This window comes from Manis javanica, chromosome 10 (assembly GCF_040802235.1).
Source record: "Manis javanica isolate MJ-LG chromosome 10, MJ_LKY, whole genome shotgun sequence".
NCBI classification, from domain to species: domain Eukaryota; kingdom Metazoa; phylum Chordata; class Mammalia; order Pholidota; family Manidae; genus Manis; species Manis javanica.
Window position 1 is genome coordinate 113,689,946 of NC_133165.1, and position 19,478 is coordinate 113,709,423.

Below are 19,478 nucleotides of genomic sequence, written 5' to 3' on the forward strand. Positions count from 1 at the left end.
GCCTGTCTCTGGTCCTCTCTGTGGGCTCGCAGTGTGGGCTTCATCCTGCCCCTGCAAGGGGGATTGTGGCTGGGGTACGGGGTAGGGGAGGGGTGGGCTGTGCTCCTGGCCACCTGTGCAGCTGGCTGCTTGTACCACACAGCCCCTCCCTGCTGTCCCAGCACTGGCAAATGGTGTCACGTATGTGGCCCAACACAACACATGCTGGGTCACTCCCTGCCTGGCCCTGGCGCCTGATGTCTGTCATTAGGGATCACTTCTTTTGGGCTGTTAGTACCTCTTAGGACTGGGCTGCCTGCCCCTCCCCATGTGTGCTTACCCTGCGTGTGCTGGAATGCTGCAGCCTGGGGGGCTATTCACACAAGTGTGTTGGGGAGAAGGGGCACCTCCCCATGTGTGGGCCCAGCCCTCCCCAGACCTGGGCCCACTGCTATTAGATCCTACCAGGCCTTCACAGAACTTGTGTTCCATGTCTCCCACCCTGAGTCCCCTATCTCAGTGCCAACCCTGGGGTAAGCCACCATTCTCCAGCTTCCCACGTCCCCTGCACCAGCGTCTGAGGCAGCCTCACTCTCCAGCCCACTCCAGGTCCAGGGCTGGGGAGCCTTCCCTGCCCTCCACTCAGCCCCAGAGCCCTCCAGCAGATGCAGCTGCCCCAGCATGCAGCTGGGCCAGTCAGAGCAGGCCCCGGTGTCCTGCCCACTCTCAGCTGCTACATGAACGCATGTGGTCAGTTAGAGGTGCCCCTGGCTTTGACCTTGCCACACTCCTAGCCGTCCTGATTCTATAGTGGGTCCCTAGGGCTTTGGGGCCAGTGTCCTCATAGGGCAAGCTCTGGGGTCACTTACAAGTTTTTAAACTTAGGATGGGCTCCCCCAGCTGTGCCCTTCAGCCCTTATGAGTGAAGCTTCCCACCCCCAGGCCTTATACTGCAGCTGCACCCTGACCCCCAGGTCTGCCTGTTGATGGCTTTTGAGGCCTAACTTAACCCATTTCCATGTAAGTTGTCACTTGAGGCCGATTGTCAGGCTTTCCCAGAACTTCACAGGGCGAGTCCAGAATCCCCCAGCTCCCAGGTCATTGCTGGGGAAGCTCCATCATGGCACCCTGTTCCATCCAGGAAGCATCCACACCAAACTTAGAAACCTGGAAGTGGCCCCACAACTTGCCCTGTGTGGGTACACTGGCCCCGAGGCTCTGGGGACCCACTGTAGAGTCAGTGGCTAGGGATGGGGCAAGGCCAAAGCCAGGGGGTGACTTTAGAAAGTCCCTGACCACATGGCACTCCGCCTTCTCCCTCTTGAGCTCTCAGGGGATAAACTGTCCCCCCAGCCACAGGCCCACCATGGATGTGGCCAGCAGTGCCTGGGGCTCTTCAGAGGAAAGAGGGCTGGAAATGCTCCCAGGAATAATAGCCAATGCTGACCGGGCAGTGGCCTCTCCCTGCAGGACTTTGGGGACACCCTCCCCAGGCTCATCCTGTCCTGGAGTCCACAATACTCTTTCCACCCATGGGTATCAGAGGAGTGTCTACTGTGCTCGCCTCCGGCGTGCGAGCTGGGGATGCAGTGAAGACGACATGGTCCCCGCTTCAGATTTCACATTACTGGGGAAAAATACACACACATGAGCTAAGAGTCTTGAGGGATGTGTTCTGAGGGCAGCAAAAGACAGAAAACGGTGGGCCCAGGGATGGGCAAGATAAGACAAGGCCTCCGGAGGAGCTGGCTGTAGAAAAGGGGCTGCCAAGCAGCACAAAGGCCCCCGGCTGGGAGACAGGCCTGAACATGGGGGCGGACTGGCCAGTGTCTGACCCACGGTTTCTCGCCAGGTCACAGCAACCACAGGGCCCTGATGAGCTTGATGCTGCTCCGGCATCCACACATAAGGAGGCAGCCTTGACCTCCTGGCCTGATTCGGTTGTGGCTACATTTCACTACCTGCTCCAGACAGCCCGCCCTACAAGTGGGAAAATGAGGCCCAGACAGGTAAGGGACTTGATCAAGGTGGCTCAGGTTTGTGTCACCCAGGATCCTGATCCCAGTTGGACTGGGGTCTTCTGACCACTGTCATCCAATCTAGCCTCCATGGGGCAGTTAGACGCTGAGGCCACAGAGGGGAAGGGGTCACAGTGTGAAGCCTGCCTGGCTGTTCACACATGGTGCACAAAGCAGCTTGGCCCTTAGGAGTTGCAGTGGGCTTCAATCTGAGTCAAAAGCAATAGGGAAAATCACTCTCCAACCCCCAAAAGGGAGGAACAGAGGGCTGTCCCCTCCAGGAAGGGGTAGGGATGATGTGGTTATCCAGTGGCTTCATGATCCCTAAAGAATTTCCACACAATGTTTCGCCATCATCTCCAGCAGCTCTGTGTGGGTCCCAGGCACTGCTGCAGGATGGGCACAGACCCTACAACCTGGGGACCCAAGGTCGGGCACCTTCCCAGAGGAGGTGACAAGGCTGTGGGGGCATGAGGAGTCCCATCTTTGTTTCAGAGGCTTTTGAATAGGCTCCTGGTTCATTCAGGACTTGTGGAGATGAGGCAAGATCTGAATCTCTTAGAAGGTACCCAGGGAAACCCCTGCCTGCCAGGCAGGAGAGCAGTGCCCACTTGCAGGCAGACTGGGGAGTTAAGCTGCTGGAGGAAAACAGGCCAAGGTTCTCCACTGATGTGGGGCCCAGGGCTGTGGTAGCAAATGCAATTCCTGCCTTCAGGGGGTTCGGTACCCAGGGACCAAATACAGCACTGGTGCTTTCCTCCAAGGGCCAGGACCTGGCCACGATCCTGCCCAGGAACAGGATTCATCCCAGCCCCTGAGGCCCTCACCCCAGGCCTCTGGGCTCCTCCCATAACTCCCCTCAGCATCCTGTGCCCCTGTCACTCATCTGGATTCAAAATCTGCAGGATCAGAGCCAGGGTGAAGGCCCACCAGCCCCAACCTGGTGCTCCCCTGATTGAGGCTCCACAGAGGAACTCTGCCCTCATGTGCCTCTGGGTTCCTTCCTACCAGGCAGGCAGCTCCCTCCCTGTAAACAGAGGTGCTGCCCAGCTTTCAGGGATCTTTGTGAAGGCAGCATTGTGTGCCCTTTGTGTGCTGTTCCTCCCCTCCTGGGGGCAGGGAACACCGCCCCACACTCCGAGGAAGAGGCCCGCCCCTCAGAATCACCTACCCTTCACTGTATCTCCACCTCCACAGGTGGGAGGGACTGTGCTCCTCCGAGTGGGACACCATCCTGCCTGTAGCACAGCCAGAGACCATGGAGAGCTTGGCCTCAGGGGCTGCCGGTTACTGAAAGCACTTGGTGAAGGGAGTTCAACAGACTTGGCAACTATTTAAAAATCCTGACAGTTCTTCATGGATGTTTGAACAGTTTCTAAAATGAAGTTTTAAGAAATAGTTCTTTATGCCCATCCTTTTTAAAGCATACCAAAAAGTAGAAGAGGAGAGAATACTTCCAAACTCACTCTATGAGGCCAGCATCACTCTAATACCAAAACCAGGCATGACACCACAAAAAAAAGAAAATTACAGACCAATATCCCTGATGCACATAGGATCAAAAATCCTCAACAAAATATTAGCAAACTGAGTAAAAAAATACATTAAAAAGATCATCCATCATGACCAAATGGGATTTATTCCAGGGATGCAAGGATGGTACAATACTTGTAAATCCATCAATATCATACACCATATTAACAAAATGAGGAATAAAAACCACATGATCATCTTAATGGATGCTGAAAAAGAATTTGACAAAATTGGACATCCATTCATGATAAAAACTCTCAACAAAATTATACAGTATACGTCCCTCAACATAATAAAGGCAACATATGACAAACCCCTAGCCAACATCATACTTAAAAGCAAAAAGTTGAAAGCTTTTCCTCTAAGATCAGGAACAAGACAAGGATGCCCACTCTCCCCACTTTTATTCAACATAGTCTAGAGGTCCTAAACACAGCAATCAGACAACACAAAGAGAAAAAAAGGAATCCAGATTGGTAAGGAAGATGTTAAACTCTCACTATTTGCAGATGACATGATATCATACATAGAAAATCCTAAAGAATCCACCAAAAAACTACTAGAATAACTGAATTCAGTAAAATTAAACAAGATGCAAAATTAATACATAGAAATCTGTTGCATTCCTATATACTTATAATGAACTAGCAGAAAAAGAAATCAGGAAAAGAACTCCATTTATAATTTCATTAAAAAGAATAAAATACCTAGGAATAAACCTAACCAAGGAGGTATAAGACCTATACCCTGAAAACTTACAAGACACTCATGAGAGAAATTAAAGAAGACACCAATAAATCAAAATGTATCCTGTGCTCATGGATAGGAAGAATTAATATTGTCAAAATGGCCAACCTGCCCAAAGCAATTTACAGAATCAATGCAATTCCTATCAAAATACCAACAGCATTCTTCAACAAACTAGAACAAACAGTTCTGAAATTCATATGGAACCATAAAAGACGCAGAATAGCCACAGCAATTCTGAGAAAGAAGAAAAACGCTGGAGGGATTATGCTCACCCACTTCAGGCTCTACTACAAAGCCATAGTAATCAAGACAATTTGGTACTGGCACAGGAACAGACCCATAGACCAATGGAACAGACTAGAGAGCCCAGATATAAACCCAACCATATATGGTCAATTAATATATGATAAAGGAGCCATGGACATACAATGGGGAAAGGACAGCCTCTTCAAAGGCTGGTGCTGGCAAAACTGGACAGCTACCTGTAAGAGAATGAAACTGGATCACTGTCTAACCCCATACACAAAAGTAAACTTGAAATGGATCAAATACCTCAATGTAAGTCATGATACCATAAAACTCTTAGAAGACAACATAAGCAAAAAATCTCCTGCATATAAGCATGAGCAACTTCTTCCTGAACACATCTCCTCAAGAAAGGGAAACAAAAGCAAAAAATGAACACATGGGACTACATCAAACTAAAAAGTTTCTGTACAGTAAAGGACACCATCAACAGAACAAAAAGGCATCCTATGGTGTGGGAGAATATATTTATAAGGGACACATCCAACAAGGGGTTAACATCCAAAATATATAAAGAACTTACACTCCTCAACACCCAAAAAGCAAATAACCCGATTTAACAAGTGGGCAGAGGATATGAAGAGACGATTCTCCAAAGAAGAAATTCAGATGGCCAACAGACACATGAAAAGATGCTCCACATCGCTAATCATCAGGGAAATGCAAATTAAAACCACAAAGAGATATCACCTCACACTAGTTAGGATGGCCAGCATTGAAAAGACTAAGAACAACAAATGCTGGTGAGGATGTGGAGAAAGGGGAACCCTCCTACACTGCTGGTGGGAATGTAAGCTTTCCAACCATTGTGGAAAGCAATATGGAGGTTCCTCAAAAAACTACAAATAGAAATACTATTTGACCCAGGAATCCCACTCCTTGGAATTTACCCAAAGAATACAACTTCTCAGATTAAAAAAGACATATGTACCCCTATGTTTATTGCAGCACTATTTACAATAGCCAAGAAACGGAAGCAACCTAAGTGTCCATCAGTAGATGAATGGATAAAGAACATGTGGTACATATACACAATGGAATACTATTCAGCCATAAGAAAGAAACAAATCCTACCATTTGCCACAACATGGATAGAGCTGGAGGACATTATGCTCAGTGAAATAAGCCAGGCAGAGAAAGACAAGTGCCAAATGGTTTCCCTCATTTGTGGAGCATAACAACGAAGCAAAACTGAAGGAACAAAAACAGCAGCAGAATCACAGACTCCAAGAATGAACTAGTGGTTACCAAAGGGGAGGGGCGTGGGAGGGCGGGTAGGGAGGGAGGGAGAAGGAGATTGAGGGGTACTATGTTTAGTACACATGGTGTGGGGGATCAAGGGGAGAACAGTGTAGCACACAGAAGGCACATAGTGGATCTGTGGCATCTTGCTGCACTGATGGACAGTGACTGCACTGGGGTGTGGGTGGGGACTTGATAATATGGGTAAATGTAGTAACCACATTGTTTTTTCATGTGAAACCTTCATAAGAGTGTATATCAATAATACCTTAATAAAAAATTTAAAAAAAAAGAAAACATAGGCAAAAATCTCTTGAATATACACATGAACAACTTTTTTCTGAACACATTTCCTTGGGCAAGGGAAACGAAAAATGAACAAGTGGGACTACATCAAGCTGAAAAGCTTCTGTACAGCAAAGGACACCATCAGCAGAACAAAAAGGCATCCTGCAGTCTGGGGGGAGAATATGTCGTATACGATTTATCTGATAAGGGGTTAACATCCAAAATATATTAAAAACTCATATGCCTAAACACCCAAAAAATAAACAACACAATAAAAAAATGAGCGGAGGACCTGAATAGACACTTCTCCAAAGAAGAAATTCAGATGGCCAACAGGCACATGAAAAGATGCTTCACATCACTAATCATTAGGGAAATGCAAATTAAAACCACAATGAGATGTCACCTCACACCAGTTAGAACAGCCACTATCTAAAAGACAAGAAATAACAAATGTTGGTGAGGATATGAAAAAAGGGGAACCCTCCTATGCTGCTGGTGGGACTGCAAATTGGTTCAACTGCTGTGGAAACGTATGAAGCTTCCTCAAAAAACTAAAAATAGAAATACCATTTGACCCAGGAATTCTACTCCTAGCAATTTACCCTAAGAATGCAGAAGCCCCTTTTGAAAAAGACACATGCACCCCTATGTTTATCGCAGCACTATTTACAATAGCCAAGAAATGGAAGCAACCAAAGTGCCCATCAGTAGATGAATGGATAAAGAAGATGTGGTACATGTACACAATGGAATACTATTCAGTCATAAGGAGAAAACACATCCTACCATTTGCCACAACATAGATGGAGCTAGAGGGTATTATGCTCAGTGAAATAAGCCAGGCCTAGAAAGCCAAATACCATGTGATTTCACTTATTTATGGAGTATAAAAACAAGGCAAAAGAGAAAGAATAAAACAGCATTAGACTCATAGACACTGAGAAGTGACTAGTGGTTACCAAGTGGGAGAGGTATGGGCGAAGGCGGGTCAGGGGGAGAGGAGACTGTTAAATGACTGGGATGTTTGATAAAATTAAATCTTGATTTAATTAAATTAAATTTTGATAAAATTAAATTAAATTTTAAAAAAAAGAAAAGAAATAGTACTTTCATTATGCTCCACGGAAAACTCAAACTCAGACCATGTTGAAAATCAGGTTCTCAGCCTGGGCTGTGGAAACGTGTAGGCGCGTCTGGCAGTAACAATGCCTGGAAGTGCTGCTAGCATGTAGTGGCCAGGAGCCAGGACAGCTGCCCCAAAGCACAGTACAGTCTCACACAATGAAGACCATTTCTGCTCAAAGGCCAGTGAGGCCCCTGTTGAAAAACTACAGAATTCAAAATGGGAAAGACTATCCAGGATTTGACATGTGTCTACATAATGGCAACATTTAAAGACAAACTCAGAGATTTCATTCCCAATAAAGTTTTCCCACTATCACTGAATAATGACAAACCCACCTGAGCAGCTTAGAATCACTCGTATTTAATACTGTGAGGAGCTGTGCTTTGCTCTTCGTGTGGAGCAGGCAGAGAATCTGCTCTGTGAGGCAGCCTGTGCCAGCCTAAGTCGTGCACACAGTAGGCACTTAGTTAACTGCCGTCAAAGGGAAGACGTGGGGGTGGGGGAGGAAACAGGACCCTTAGTCACTCTCCCCACCAGGGCAAAAGCCACTCATGCCCTGGCATACAGCAGGTACTCAATATGATCTGTTGGGTAAGTAAACAAGTGGGGCTGGAACTCCCAACTGCTGAGGACAGGAGTGGATGGAGGGCTGACAAGGCCAGTTGGGTCCTAAAGCCCTTTGGATTCACCGACAAAGGAGCCAAGATTCTGGCTATGGGTTGGCTGCCAGCTGCCTGGGCAAGCGCTTGTGGCCAGTGTGCCCAGGCACCCACACAGCAACAGGAGAAGCCTTCCAGTCCTCAGGACACACCTGCCAGCACACTGACTCAGCCCACTTCACAGAAACACCATCCGAGGCAAAGAGGTGAGGCGGCCTGCCCACGAGGCAGTGAAAATCTACCTGGCCTCCTGGTAACCATTACTGCTGTGTCTTTTCCCCCAGCTCTCAAACGTGTTTCAAAGGGAGAAACAGACTGTGTCATGTAAAGAAATACTCACTTTTTATGTGGCAAAGCCCTTTGCAAACAATTCCACGTAGTCCCTGGGGGAGGCCTGATAGGAAGGCAGGGTGGGCAGGTGCACAGCCTCTGGGGATGCCAGGCTGGGCTCAGCTGCTGGGCGCCTCCTTCCCCTCCTAAGGCCCGTCCCCACCCCCAGCTCTATTCCATGGTCACTGAGAGACTCCTACAGGCCCTGGTCCAGGTCCTCATCAGCCTCCAGCACATCCACGTGACTGTAAGACTTCCAGGCCTGCAGGTTACAGCTCCTCAGGATGGTGCCCAGCTGCTTCCCAGGCCCGACTTCAAAGGTTCTGGGGAACGGGGTGCCCTTCTTCCTCTCGTAGATGGCGTGCATGGTCTGCTCCCACTTCACCGGGGAAACCAGCTGCTGGACCAGCAGTTTCTGGATGTGCTTTGGATGCATGTATCTATTCCCGTTGACGTTTGAGTGGACAGAAAGCAGAGGCTCCTTGACATTAATTGCCTTTAAAACTTGCGCCAGGGGCTCCAAGGCTGACTCCATGAGGCGGGTATGGAACCCGCCGCTAACTGGCAATATCTTGGTGCGTTTAAAGTAATACTTAGAGGAATTCTTCTGGAGAAACTGCAGAGCCTGGAAGAAAAAGAAAGGAGGTTTAAACCAAGCAAATATGAGGGGGAGAAACAACGAGAGGCAGTCCCCACTGGCATCAGTCCGTCATCCAGGATATGACAGGATGGGCTTCTCTCTGCATATCCTGGGAACATCCGAGGGACTCAGCCCACCTCTTTGCTCCAGCTAACATCAGTCACAGGGACGGCCCCTCCCCGGGGGCCCGACACCCCGCCCACCTGTGCGTCCTGTCCTGGTGCTTTGGTAACTCCCTCAGTGGCCCCAGGCAGAGCACTCAACTTGCTTTAACTTCTTTTTCCTCCATAAAATAAGCATAATTTCACCTGCTTCACAAGGTCGGTGGGAAGTGATTGGATAGCTGTACAAGTGTCTGATAAATGAAAAAGCCTAGTAAGTGTTAGCTTCCAGCTCTAAGTTTTCATAATTTTTCATAAGCAGGTTTCCTTGTTACTCCATATCCTTCAAGACAACATTCAGGAGAGCCCAAGCTTTGTGTCACAATGTAGGCTCTTTCCCACCAGAAACCCTCACCTGAGAAGAAACAAGCTCTCTCTCCCTGAAGCCAAAAGCCTTCCCCTGAAGGGCACCTGAGTTCGAAGGAGCCTCCAGGGCTAACAGGCTCCAATTTGGAACTGTATGCAAACATAATTTGAAAATATCTTTAAAAGAGTTAAAAATATCTATGCTTGATAATAGGGGGAGTCTAGTAACCATAATGTTGCTGATGTAATTGTACATTAATGATACCAAAAAAAGAGTACCTATGCTTAAGAGACCATGTGCCCTTGGGGCACAGCCCAGGGCTGAAGGGCTGATGCCCTGACAGCCCTCCAGGGATCTGCAGAAGGGTTTCCCGAGCGCAAAATCCTCGCCATGTCCCTCCAAACCAATGCCATCCCTGGCCTGTTCGGGGGCTGGGCCAGCTGCCCCTGAGAGACTCAGGGTAAGCCTTGGCAAGGCCACAGCGGTGGCATGAGCTCAGGCAATTCTGCTTTACCTCTTTGTGCCTCAGTTTGCTCATCTATAAAATGGTGATAATAATCGTCATCTCATAAGGTTATGATAAGGAGAACTAAGCTTGGGTTACACATACCACATAAGGATTAGCAATTACCTTGTACACTAAACTCATCCATGTGCACTGGAAAAATATACCTAACAAACCAGCTATTTGTGCCCCAAAGCGTAGGAGGGATTCAGAGTTTTGGTTGGATGGAGCTTGTTGGTCCACCTGTGGCCTCCCCCCACAGGGGTATGTCCTGCTCCCCAGGGCACAGCCAATGCCGCCGGGGGCTCACATGCCTCACTCTCCTCTGCCTTGAGTCTGTGAGCGCTGTGCTGGCAGCCGGAGCCCTAGGGCGAAAGCCACAGGGAGCAGAGCCCTGCACAGAGAACCGAGAGGGAGTGGCAGCCGTGCCTTGGCCGGTGTGGGCTGCCTGTCACGGCAGTGGCCTAGCCGGTCCTAGCGGACCTGGTGCTCCACACCATGACCACCCTCCATCCGCCCCCATCTCACAGGTACGCGCCCCCGGAGCCCCTGAACAGAGGCCTTCCGGACTCCACAGCCCATGTCCTTCCCGTGCCTAGACAGCTCAGGTCACTGGCATCCACATGGCTGGCTGCTCAGTGGGATTTCCGGCACTTCAGCGGTCTCAGAGTGCTTTCTACGTAACACCTGTGGACCATCCAACTGCATGCCCAGGTTAGGGCCACAGGAGTCAAGGCCACAGCTGCAGGGTCGAACGGGTTCCTGTGGCTGGCCCTCAGCCCTGGCATTGGTCCAACAGAGGCCAAGGCACTTCTTTCACACCAACTGTTGGGAAGGGCACTCCTGCTCAGGGGATCCCCTCCTCTCGCCCGAGCTCTGTGCTGCGGCACTTCCATCAGCACCCAAGGCCAAACCTGGATGTCCTGGAGTCACTATCTAGATTGGGTGCCCACCCGTCTGGGGGCCTGTGAGGGAGACTCCCGCCCTGCATGGTGCGGCCCTCCTGGCCCACTTCTGGGATCTTCCCAAAGCCATTAATAGAAATGGGCGACCAGCTCCATGACTAGCCCGGGGGCCTCTGAAAGTGGTCTTCCCGTCATCTCAGAACTGCCACAGGAGGCATCTGCCGGCTCTCCCTGATGAAGAGGTGATACACAAGGGCACCTGGCAAACTGGCAAGGCCTTACACAGGAAGACAACTGCGTGCGGTCAAGTGGAGGAGACAGACACCGCACTGAGACAGACGAGTTCCAATTCTGCCTCCGCCACCTCTAAGCACTTGCCCCTCTCTCTGCCTCGGCTTCCCTGTATGTGAAATGCAGAGTCCCTTCAACAGAGCACAGGACTGGCGCCGAGGACTAGATAAGATGTAACACGGGCCATACACCCGCAGCCCCTCGGGCCAGAGCTGTCTGCACTCCCTCGCTTGGCACTGCCCCAGCCAGGCACTCCGTGCGGGATTACCTTTTCCTTCTGGCAGCCCCACCACTCCTCCTGGCAAACTCATCCTCCAGGCACTGCCTCCTGGTGCCTCTCCCTCAGGCCCACTGGCAGTCAGCCACCCCTAACTGTGCCCTGAAACCTGGAGTCGTCCATCCGCAGCTAGCCTTCCTTAGGTGGCAGGAGCCCTGGCTTATCAGTCTGTGTGCCCAATGCTGTCACACAGGAGATGCTCCAGGAATGCAGTCTGGGGAGGTGGTAAATGGAGGGAAGGACACAAAGGAAGGACATCAACTCAGGTGCGAAAACAGGTACCTAACGAAAAGCAGGGCAAGGCAGGGAAACCCAGCAGGAAATGGCTTCTCCACTAAGGATGCAACCGGATCAGGCTGTAAGAAGCCTCGAATGTGCTGTAGGAAGGCCCTGGAGACGGGCCGGTCCAGCCCCCTGACATCCCGCACAGGCTGGGCAACTTGCCCGAGGTTCCTGCTTGTACGTGGTGGAGTCCCGGCTCCATCTGCAGTGCCTGGCCCGCCACACACTCCCCTGGCCCTCAAATATTCCCTGGAGACCCTGGCTTGGCAGAGGACCCATTACACTCCTGTGGGCTCCCAGGCATGGAACGGTCCCACCCTCCTGCGCTGGGCTGAGGCCCGTGAAGGCGCTCCCATCAACACCGACCTCTAGGTGTCCTGAGATCACTCTGCAATCAGGGAAGAGGTAGTTGGACACCTCACACACAGGGTTCTCGATGCCCAGAGTCTTGCAGTGCTCCTGGGCTTCCGAACAGGCGAAGCTGAACTTGGACTGACGCTGGCCAAGGACAGACAACATCCCACTGGGGACAGCTTCCGAAGCTTCCTGCATGGCTTCAGCTCGGATTTTCACCGCGTACAAACCTATCCAGAGAGAAGCGCATTTGGAAAAATCAGGGCACATAATGGAGGAGGGAAGTCCAGACCTGAAAGACAAAAGGACAAGGTCCTCACTGCATGCTGGAGTCCCTGCTACTGCTGCTTATCAGCAGTCCACAAAGCTAGAGTTCTGCGTACCTGTATCTGCCACACTGACAGAGACGGTACCACTGCCATCAAAATGCAAGGGGCTATCCTTTGCACTATACGGATTAACCCATGGAGCTTCCCGCCTTAAAGCTGGCTTGACGTAGGGCGGTGGTTCTTAACCAGGGATGATTTTGGCCCCAGGTCATTGTCTGGAGACATGTTTTGATTGTCACAACTGGTGGGGGGAGGTGTGTTACTGATTCCCGGTGGGTAGAGGCCAGGGACGCCGCTCGACATCTCACAATGTGCAGCTGCCCAGCAAAACCAAGAACCATCTGGTCCAAAAGGTCAGTACTGCTGCTGTTGAGAAACCCCGAGTATGGCGGAAAGGAACAGACTTTGAGCTACATTGCTTTGAGCAATTCATGACCTCCTTCCTGGTCAACATTTTAGTTAGTAAACTAACTGTTCTGAAAACTGAGAATTATTATTAACTAGTTTACTATTTGAGATTAATCGTGTTGAAATGGCAAAACAATTATGAGTCATCAGACACTTGGAAGGATGTACAAACTATAAGCAAGTCCATGAATTTCAGAAACATAAAAAATTACCATAAACCAAGCACAGCTAGCCCTCACTTAGAGCTGGAGAACCCGACGCTGCCCAGGCAGATGAACTGAAATGCGGAGCCCCTGCTTCGGCGTGGCTCGTGTGCAGGGTGAGAGCACAGGGCTGTGCCCGTGAAGGCAGCCGCACGATCGTGACATAAGAATGGCCTGTAATTACTGGACACCCATCATCCCGGTCCAGGTCTGCTCCCTGCGGTGCGGGGGCTGACCAGATGGAGGAGAGGGTAAGGGACCAGTTCAGGTTTGATGGGAAAACAGAACATCTGAGGAGCAAATCTGCACCCTTTCTCTTTACCGCATTTCATTCACTTGACACTTGACAATATATATTTGTAGTGGATATTTGGCCCCCTTACACAGGTGGAACTGTGAAGCAAATACATCAAAAGCCTGTGGTAGGAAGTAGAGAGAATACATAGGAATGTGAAAAGAGCATGTGGAAATCCCCTTATGTAGGCATTAAGTAACTGTGAGACGGCAAGTGGAAAAACTCGGCACAGAATGTATATATGCTGTATCTCTGCAAATCATGTACACATAAAATTATCTGTGCAAAATAATTTTATTAGGATGTTGAAATCTTAAATTTTCTTTTCAGTTTCCAGAGTAGTACTATAATGCTTTTTCTTAAAGTGAAAGGCGCATAAAATATAACCAACTGCAAATACATGATTTAGTGGCCTTTGTTGTCCTTGTAATGTTGTACAGACACCAACTCTCATTTCAAAAACTTTCCTTCACCCTATAAAACACCCCACAGCCATGAAGTAGCCGCTCGCCATTTCTCCTTCCCTCCACCCCTTGTGACCTTTAATCTGTTGTCTCTTTTGTTCTGCATATTCCGGACATTTTATATAAAAGGGATCACTGTGACATTCTGTGTCTGACTTCTTTCACTTAGTGTTTTTGAAGTTCACGCATGTTGTGGCCTATATCAGTAATTTATTTCTTTTTATGGCTGAATAATATCCCAATGAATGGAGAGACCATGATCTGTTTATCCATGCATCTGATGATGGACATTTGGGTTGTTCCATCTTTTGGCTGAATAATGCTGTTGTATACATTTCTGTACAAGATTTTCCACGTGGACATGTGTTTCCATTTCTTAAGTACATACCTATCAGTAGAACCACTGGGTCATGAGGTAATTCTGTGTTTAATTTTTTGAGGAGCCACCAAACTGTTTTCCATAATGGCTGCACGATTTTATATTCTCACTAGTAATGTGTGAACTTCTTTTTTCTCCCACATACTCACCAACACTTATAATTTTCTGTTTTTTTGTTTTGTTTTCTTAAATCAAAGCCATCCTAGTGGGTGTGAGGTGGTGTCTCACTGTGGTTTTGATTTGCATGTCCCTAATGGTTAGTGATGTTGCCCATCTTTTCATGTATTTATTGGCTTTTGTATATTTTCTTTGGAGGAATGTCTATTCAAGTCCTTTCCCATATTTAACTGCAAGCAAAAATGTTTAACTGTTTTACCTGTAAGCAAAAATCTTAGGAAGTGAAACTGTTATGGCTCAAGACCATTCATTCACCCTCTTCCATTCAGTGGGTATCCATGGAGCGTCTGCCACCTGACAGGTGCGGGAGGAGTGTGAGTGAGGAGACGCACAGGACAGTGGTGGAGACCATGAAGCAAGCAGATGCCGTGAGATTGAAAAATGAAAGGGAATCTCTAATGAGCCCTTCGGGCTTAAACAAAGAATCAAGGTGAAGTCTGGTCCTCAGCTTCCAATGTCATCCCCATCCATGTGCTACTTTCTCTATCACCCCTGAGCACATCCAGAATTATTTTTGGCAGTGTCCCTTGTCCCCAGTAAACTCAGCAAGACAACACACCCTTGCACAAAACCAAACCCTTTTCTGTGTACCTTCAGAAAACTCCATGGCTCCAGCAAACACCAGGGCTGCAAATTCTCCCACACTGAATCCAGCAGCAGCAACACAGTTCTCAATAACCTGTGGTGACAGATGCAGAAGTGAGGCCAAATGCTCAGGGACGCTCCATCCAGGGCTCTGCTCTAGAGAGCTGGCAAGGTGTTCAGTGGCTCAGTGAGCCAGATTCTGCTGGCCTGGTGCTCCAGCTAGAAGAGGACACAAGAAATGGCCTTGACAATCACTGATCCCAGCCCCTTATTGATGAGGAACTTCTCCAGCAGGGCAAGTTAAAGCCCGCTGGCTGACTCCACGGTGGAGCTGTGACTCCAACCTAGGGATCAGATTCTCTAGCCTCTACCCTGAAACTGCCTTTCAGGTCAGCCGAGCTGGAGGGAACTTAACACAGAAGAGGGTGACTTTCAGCGTCACAGAGAGCTGGATTTGATTCTTAGCTTGGGAAAGTTCCCAAGCCTCTGTGAGTCTGTTATCTCACCTGTGCCATCAGGAAAGGGTAACACCTACCTTATCGGGCTGCTGAGAGAATCACATGAAGATAATGTGTCTAAAGTGCTTAGCACATACCTGGCCCAGTCACCTGAAGTGACATTCTCAGATATATCATCTCTTAATGATCCTTCATTTAAGGATGAAGTTCAATCCTTCTAAAATCATTTAGTAATTAATTAAAGATCATTTAAAATTGCAACCCAGCCCGTGACTCCCCAGGCCCTTTCTCTGGGACTTTCTATAACACTTAGTTATACTAATATAGTATATTTATTATTATCTGTCTCCCTTCCCTGACATGCAAGCCCCTCTAGGCAGGGATCCTTTAGTTCACGGCTGTATCCTCAGCGCCTGGAACAGTGCCTAGCACAGAGGGAACTCAAGTGAGACTCTGCCGAAGGAGTCCGACGTGGAAGCACTCTGGCCTGGCGGGAGCCTCGGGCCTTACCGCGGGCTGAAGGTGATGCAGTTTCTCGACGGCGGCCAGCGAAGCCACGAAGACAGCGGGCTGGCAGTGCGCGGTGCGGTCCAGGGCCTCCTGCGGCCCGTGCAGGCTCAGCTCCAGCAGGTCGTAGCCCAGCACGTGGCGGGCGGCGGAGTACAGTTCGCGGACGCGCGGGTAGCGGAGCATACCGCGGCCCATGCCCACCACCTGGCTGCCCTGGCCGGGGAAGAGCAGGACCGAGCATTGGCCCGGCAGCCGCCGCGCCGCCGCCTCCTCCCTGGCCCCTTCCTCCGCTGTGGTCGCATCTCGCAGCAGCTCAGCCACGTCCACCGCGCCCGGCGGAGGCAGCGGGAAGTTCGAGGCCCCGCGGGGGGCCCCCGCGCCCCCCGCGCCCCAGCCCCAAGTCCGCGCAGCCTGTAGGAGCCGGACGCTCATCGCCAGAAACCTGCTACTCGCGCGTTACCGGGGCGACCGAGGCCCTATTGCGGCGGCGCGGCGCGGCGTGTCCTTGACGCATTTCCTGCCGTGCGGGCCGGGGGAGCGCGAAGAAAGGTTCCGCAGTTACCAGTTCCTCCCCGGCGGGGAGACGCCCTACCGCAGAGTGCGGAACTGGAATGACCCGTGCGCTCACTTAAACCTCCGCAGGAAAGGATTAAATACGACACCGCCCCACATGAGCCCTCAAAAATAGTTATTGAATAACCAACGAACTCTTCACTCTTTCTTGTTAGCATGTGAAAAGTGCTTGAAACGCTTCCACATTCTTTCTCGTATTTGCTTTCTCCCAGTAACACTGTGCGATAAGCAATACAACTCCAAAACGTTCCCTACAAACCAGACAACGTGCTTAGCACATAATAAGCACCCAGTAAATGCTTGTTCCATTGAGCAAAGCCTTGGATATTTTCAGATATTAGCTTAATTCCTCACAGCAGCACTGTGATGCATAGTTGTTACTGTTATCCCCAGTTTACAGATGAGTAGACAAAGGCTCCCAAGATTGAGTGACAGGTGGTTAATGACAGAAGGGGGATTGGAAATGGGGGTTATCCAGCTTCTGAGCCGCGGTGTGAGGCTGGGTCAGAGAGACTTCACCTCTAAGTACATCCCTAACCCCGCTCTGCTTCTCTCATTTCCTTCCAGCTTCTTCCAAGGAGCCCAGAACACACACATACACACACACACGTACCTCATAATGAGAAAGATCTGTATAGAATCATATCAGCAAATCTACTTCAATGAGTTTGTCCTAAGAAAAGCATCAAATGAGCAAAGACCTAACTCTTAGGAGGATACCCACGGGAGCCTTGCTTTTAGCAAGGAAAAAGTGGAAATAAGCTGCATTTCCCACTAGAGGAGATTAGGTAAATAAATTATGGCAAATCTATACCGTGCCATGGTCTTAAAAGATAAAGAGATTTTCAGGTTACGGCATGAATAGAGCACATGCCTCCAGAGGCCCATTAATCCACAGTAAAGGAATCTCATAAAGACATAAATCTACAAGGACAGGAAGAACAGGAAAGGGAGCCCTAGCAACAGAATTTCTGGATGCTGAAAAGCATGAAGACCAGTATTACCTATTTAGCAGACTCCACATACCCAGATTCTCCCCAACTGGGGGAAAAGCTGAGACCCAATCCTTATTCATACAACAGAATCCTCAAAAGCTTAGGAACTGGCAGCACTGGCTGCTTCTAGATCTAAGGGTAAAAGAAGGCAAACATGAAGAGGATTGTTTGAAGGTGTCTTTGAAAAACAGTCAGATCTTAAGATCCCCTCCCTCTCTCACACCACTCTGGTAAACATCTGGGGTTTAGCTCTGGAAATGACTGGGCATGCCAGGGACAGCGTGAATGTGAGTACTTGGCCAGAGGTGGATACTGAATGCTGAATGCAGGGACCTCCCTCAGGGCTCTCCCCCACTGAGCTCCCAGAAACCTGGAGCCAGACCCCTACCCTTACAGACAAGGGACTGGAGGATCTTGGGGAATCTGACCCATCCAAGAGGAAACCCTAAAACTGTTGACAGCCAACAAGTTCCCAAATAACCCACCAAATTCAATTTACAGTGAAGCTAAGCCATCAAATAGCAGCTGCAGACTTATTTTCCTCCTTTTTTCTAATCATGACCTTCCAGCCAAAGATTCCCAAGCATCTGAGAAAAGCCTCTTACAAACCGAAATAAAAACAAAAACCAAAGCATTAGATTCAGAAACTATAATGAGAGAAGAAATAATCGTTTTAAGAAAGCTATTACTGATAGCTGAGAGGTAAGAGAGGACACTTCATCCATGAAAAATGAGCAGGAAGTTATTGAAAAAAGAACATTCGGAAAAGAGAAAAATAAACCTTGGAAACTAAAAATAGGATAGCAGAATTGAAAAGCCCGGTAGAAGGCCAGGAAGAGAAAGTTGAGGAAACATCACAGAAAGTAAAGCAAAACAAAACATGAGAAGTAAGAGAGAAGCTAGAAGGGAGGAAGCGGACCAGCTCAGGAAGTTCCGGATTCTGAGTAATAGGGGTTCCAGAAAGAGAAGTGAGAAAGTGGAGGGAAGGAAATAATTTAAAAAATATCAGTTTCTCTGAAATATAAGGGATACGAGTTTCTTGTTGTCTTGCCAATGGGTTTCAGCCCCGGGCAAGTTTGCTATGGATTCAATGTGACCAAAGAAAATTACAGTAAAACGTGCTTGGGGTGAAAGGGTTATACCCAACTTTATTTCCAGGTGGCAGGTCAGTCACTAGAATCCCATTCATTCAGAGCAAGTCTGCATGTAGCAAGCTGGTCTCTGCCTCTGGGCCCCTCTGTCTGCACAGCCATCCTCTGGGGCCTCTCTGCAGCCATCCCATACAGCTGTCCTCTGGGGCTCTCTGCACAGTTGGCCCACACAGCCACCCCCTGGGCCTCTGTCCTCAGCGCTGCCACCACTACAGCCTCTACTCTGCTCTCCTGCAGCCTTGCAGGGGCACCACCATGTTGTGCCCAGAGCACTGGGCGGAGCTCTTCATACAGAGTCAACAGCCATGTATTGCCCACAGGTGTGCAGTGAGCTAGTCAACCAGGCCCAGGTGAGAATCCTGACCACAGGAACTCTCATTTTATCCACACTTGTATAAAAGGGCCCCCTAATTGCTGGAATGGTAGATGAGATTAAGCCCAGAGAGAGGAATATTGATGTGAAGTTCCAGAACTCTGGGGACAAAAATGTTAAACTTTTCCAGGGAGAACAAAATAAATTATACAGAAAGGCTCAGCACAGAAGGGCTTCAGCTTGCTCATCAGCAGTGGCTGATCAGCAGGTGGCTGGAGGGCTGGCTGTCTTCACGATGCCAAAGGACAACAGTCTCCAGGTTTGAGTTCTTACCCTGACAAGCGTTAGTCAGCCACAGGATAGAATGCAAGATTTCAAAAATGATTTCCTCCTGTGCGGTCTTTCTCAAGAACTCCTGGAGGATGGGCTCATCACAATCAAGGGGGAACCAGAAAAGGTGAAGAAGTGCCAGGAAATGAGAAGCCAGCCAGCAGAGGGGTCAAGGGCACCCCAGGTGGTGGTGAAGAGCAACCCCAGGATGATGTGTGCACCAGGCCTGCAAGCAGCCAGGCCAGCTAGGAGCGGCAACTCTAGGGATGTATCGAGGGCTGCCATCACCAAGACGCCAGCTGCCATGTACTGCCTATTTAAGAACCGAATCCCCAGTTATCCTGGCTCGGAC

At 49.3% G+C, this 19,478-nt stretch overlaps 1 protein-coding gene across 1 annotated transcript; it reads right to left on the minus strand.

Moving 5' to 3' along the window:
- Positions 1-7,583: 7,583 nt before the first annotated feature.
- MCAT (malonyl-CoA-acyl carrier protein transacylase) lies at positions 7,584-16,258 on the minus strand. Its single transcript, XM_017650732.3, has 4 exons — positions 15,765-16,258; positions 14,803-14,890; positions 11,969-12,186; positions 7,584-8,859 (listed from the first exon to the last, which is right to left on the minus strand). The coding sequence occupies exons 1-4, from the start codon at positions 16,194-16,196 to the stop codon at positions 8,431-8,433; spliced, it is 1,167 nt and encodes a 388-aa protein (XP_017506221.3). The 5' UTR covers positions 16,197-16,258; the 3' UTR covers positions 7,584-8,430.
- Between the last annotated feature and the right edge of the window lie 3,220 nt (positions 16,259-19,478).

Coding starts and splice junctions, on each gene's coding strand:
- MCAT (XM_017650732.3), bottom strand. CDS start 16,196: ATGAGCGTCCGGCTCCTACAGGCTGCGCGGACTTGGGGCTGGGGCGCG. Junction 14,891..15,764: donor TGCATCACCTTCAGCCCGCG/GTAAGGCCCGAG, acceptor CTGTCACCACAG/GTTATTGAGAACTGTGTTGC. Junction 8,860..11,968: donor TGATCTCAGGACACCTAGAG/GTCGGTGTTGAT, acceptor TTTTTCTTCCAG/GCTCTGCAGTTTCTCCAGAA.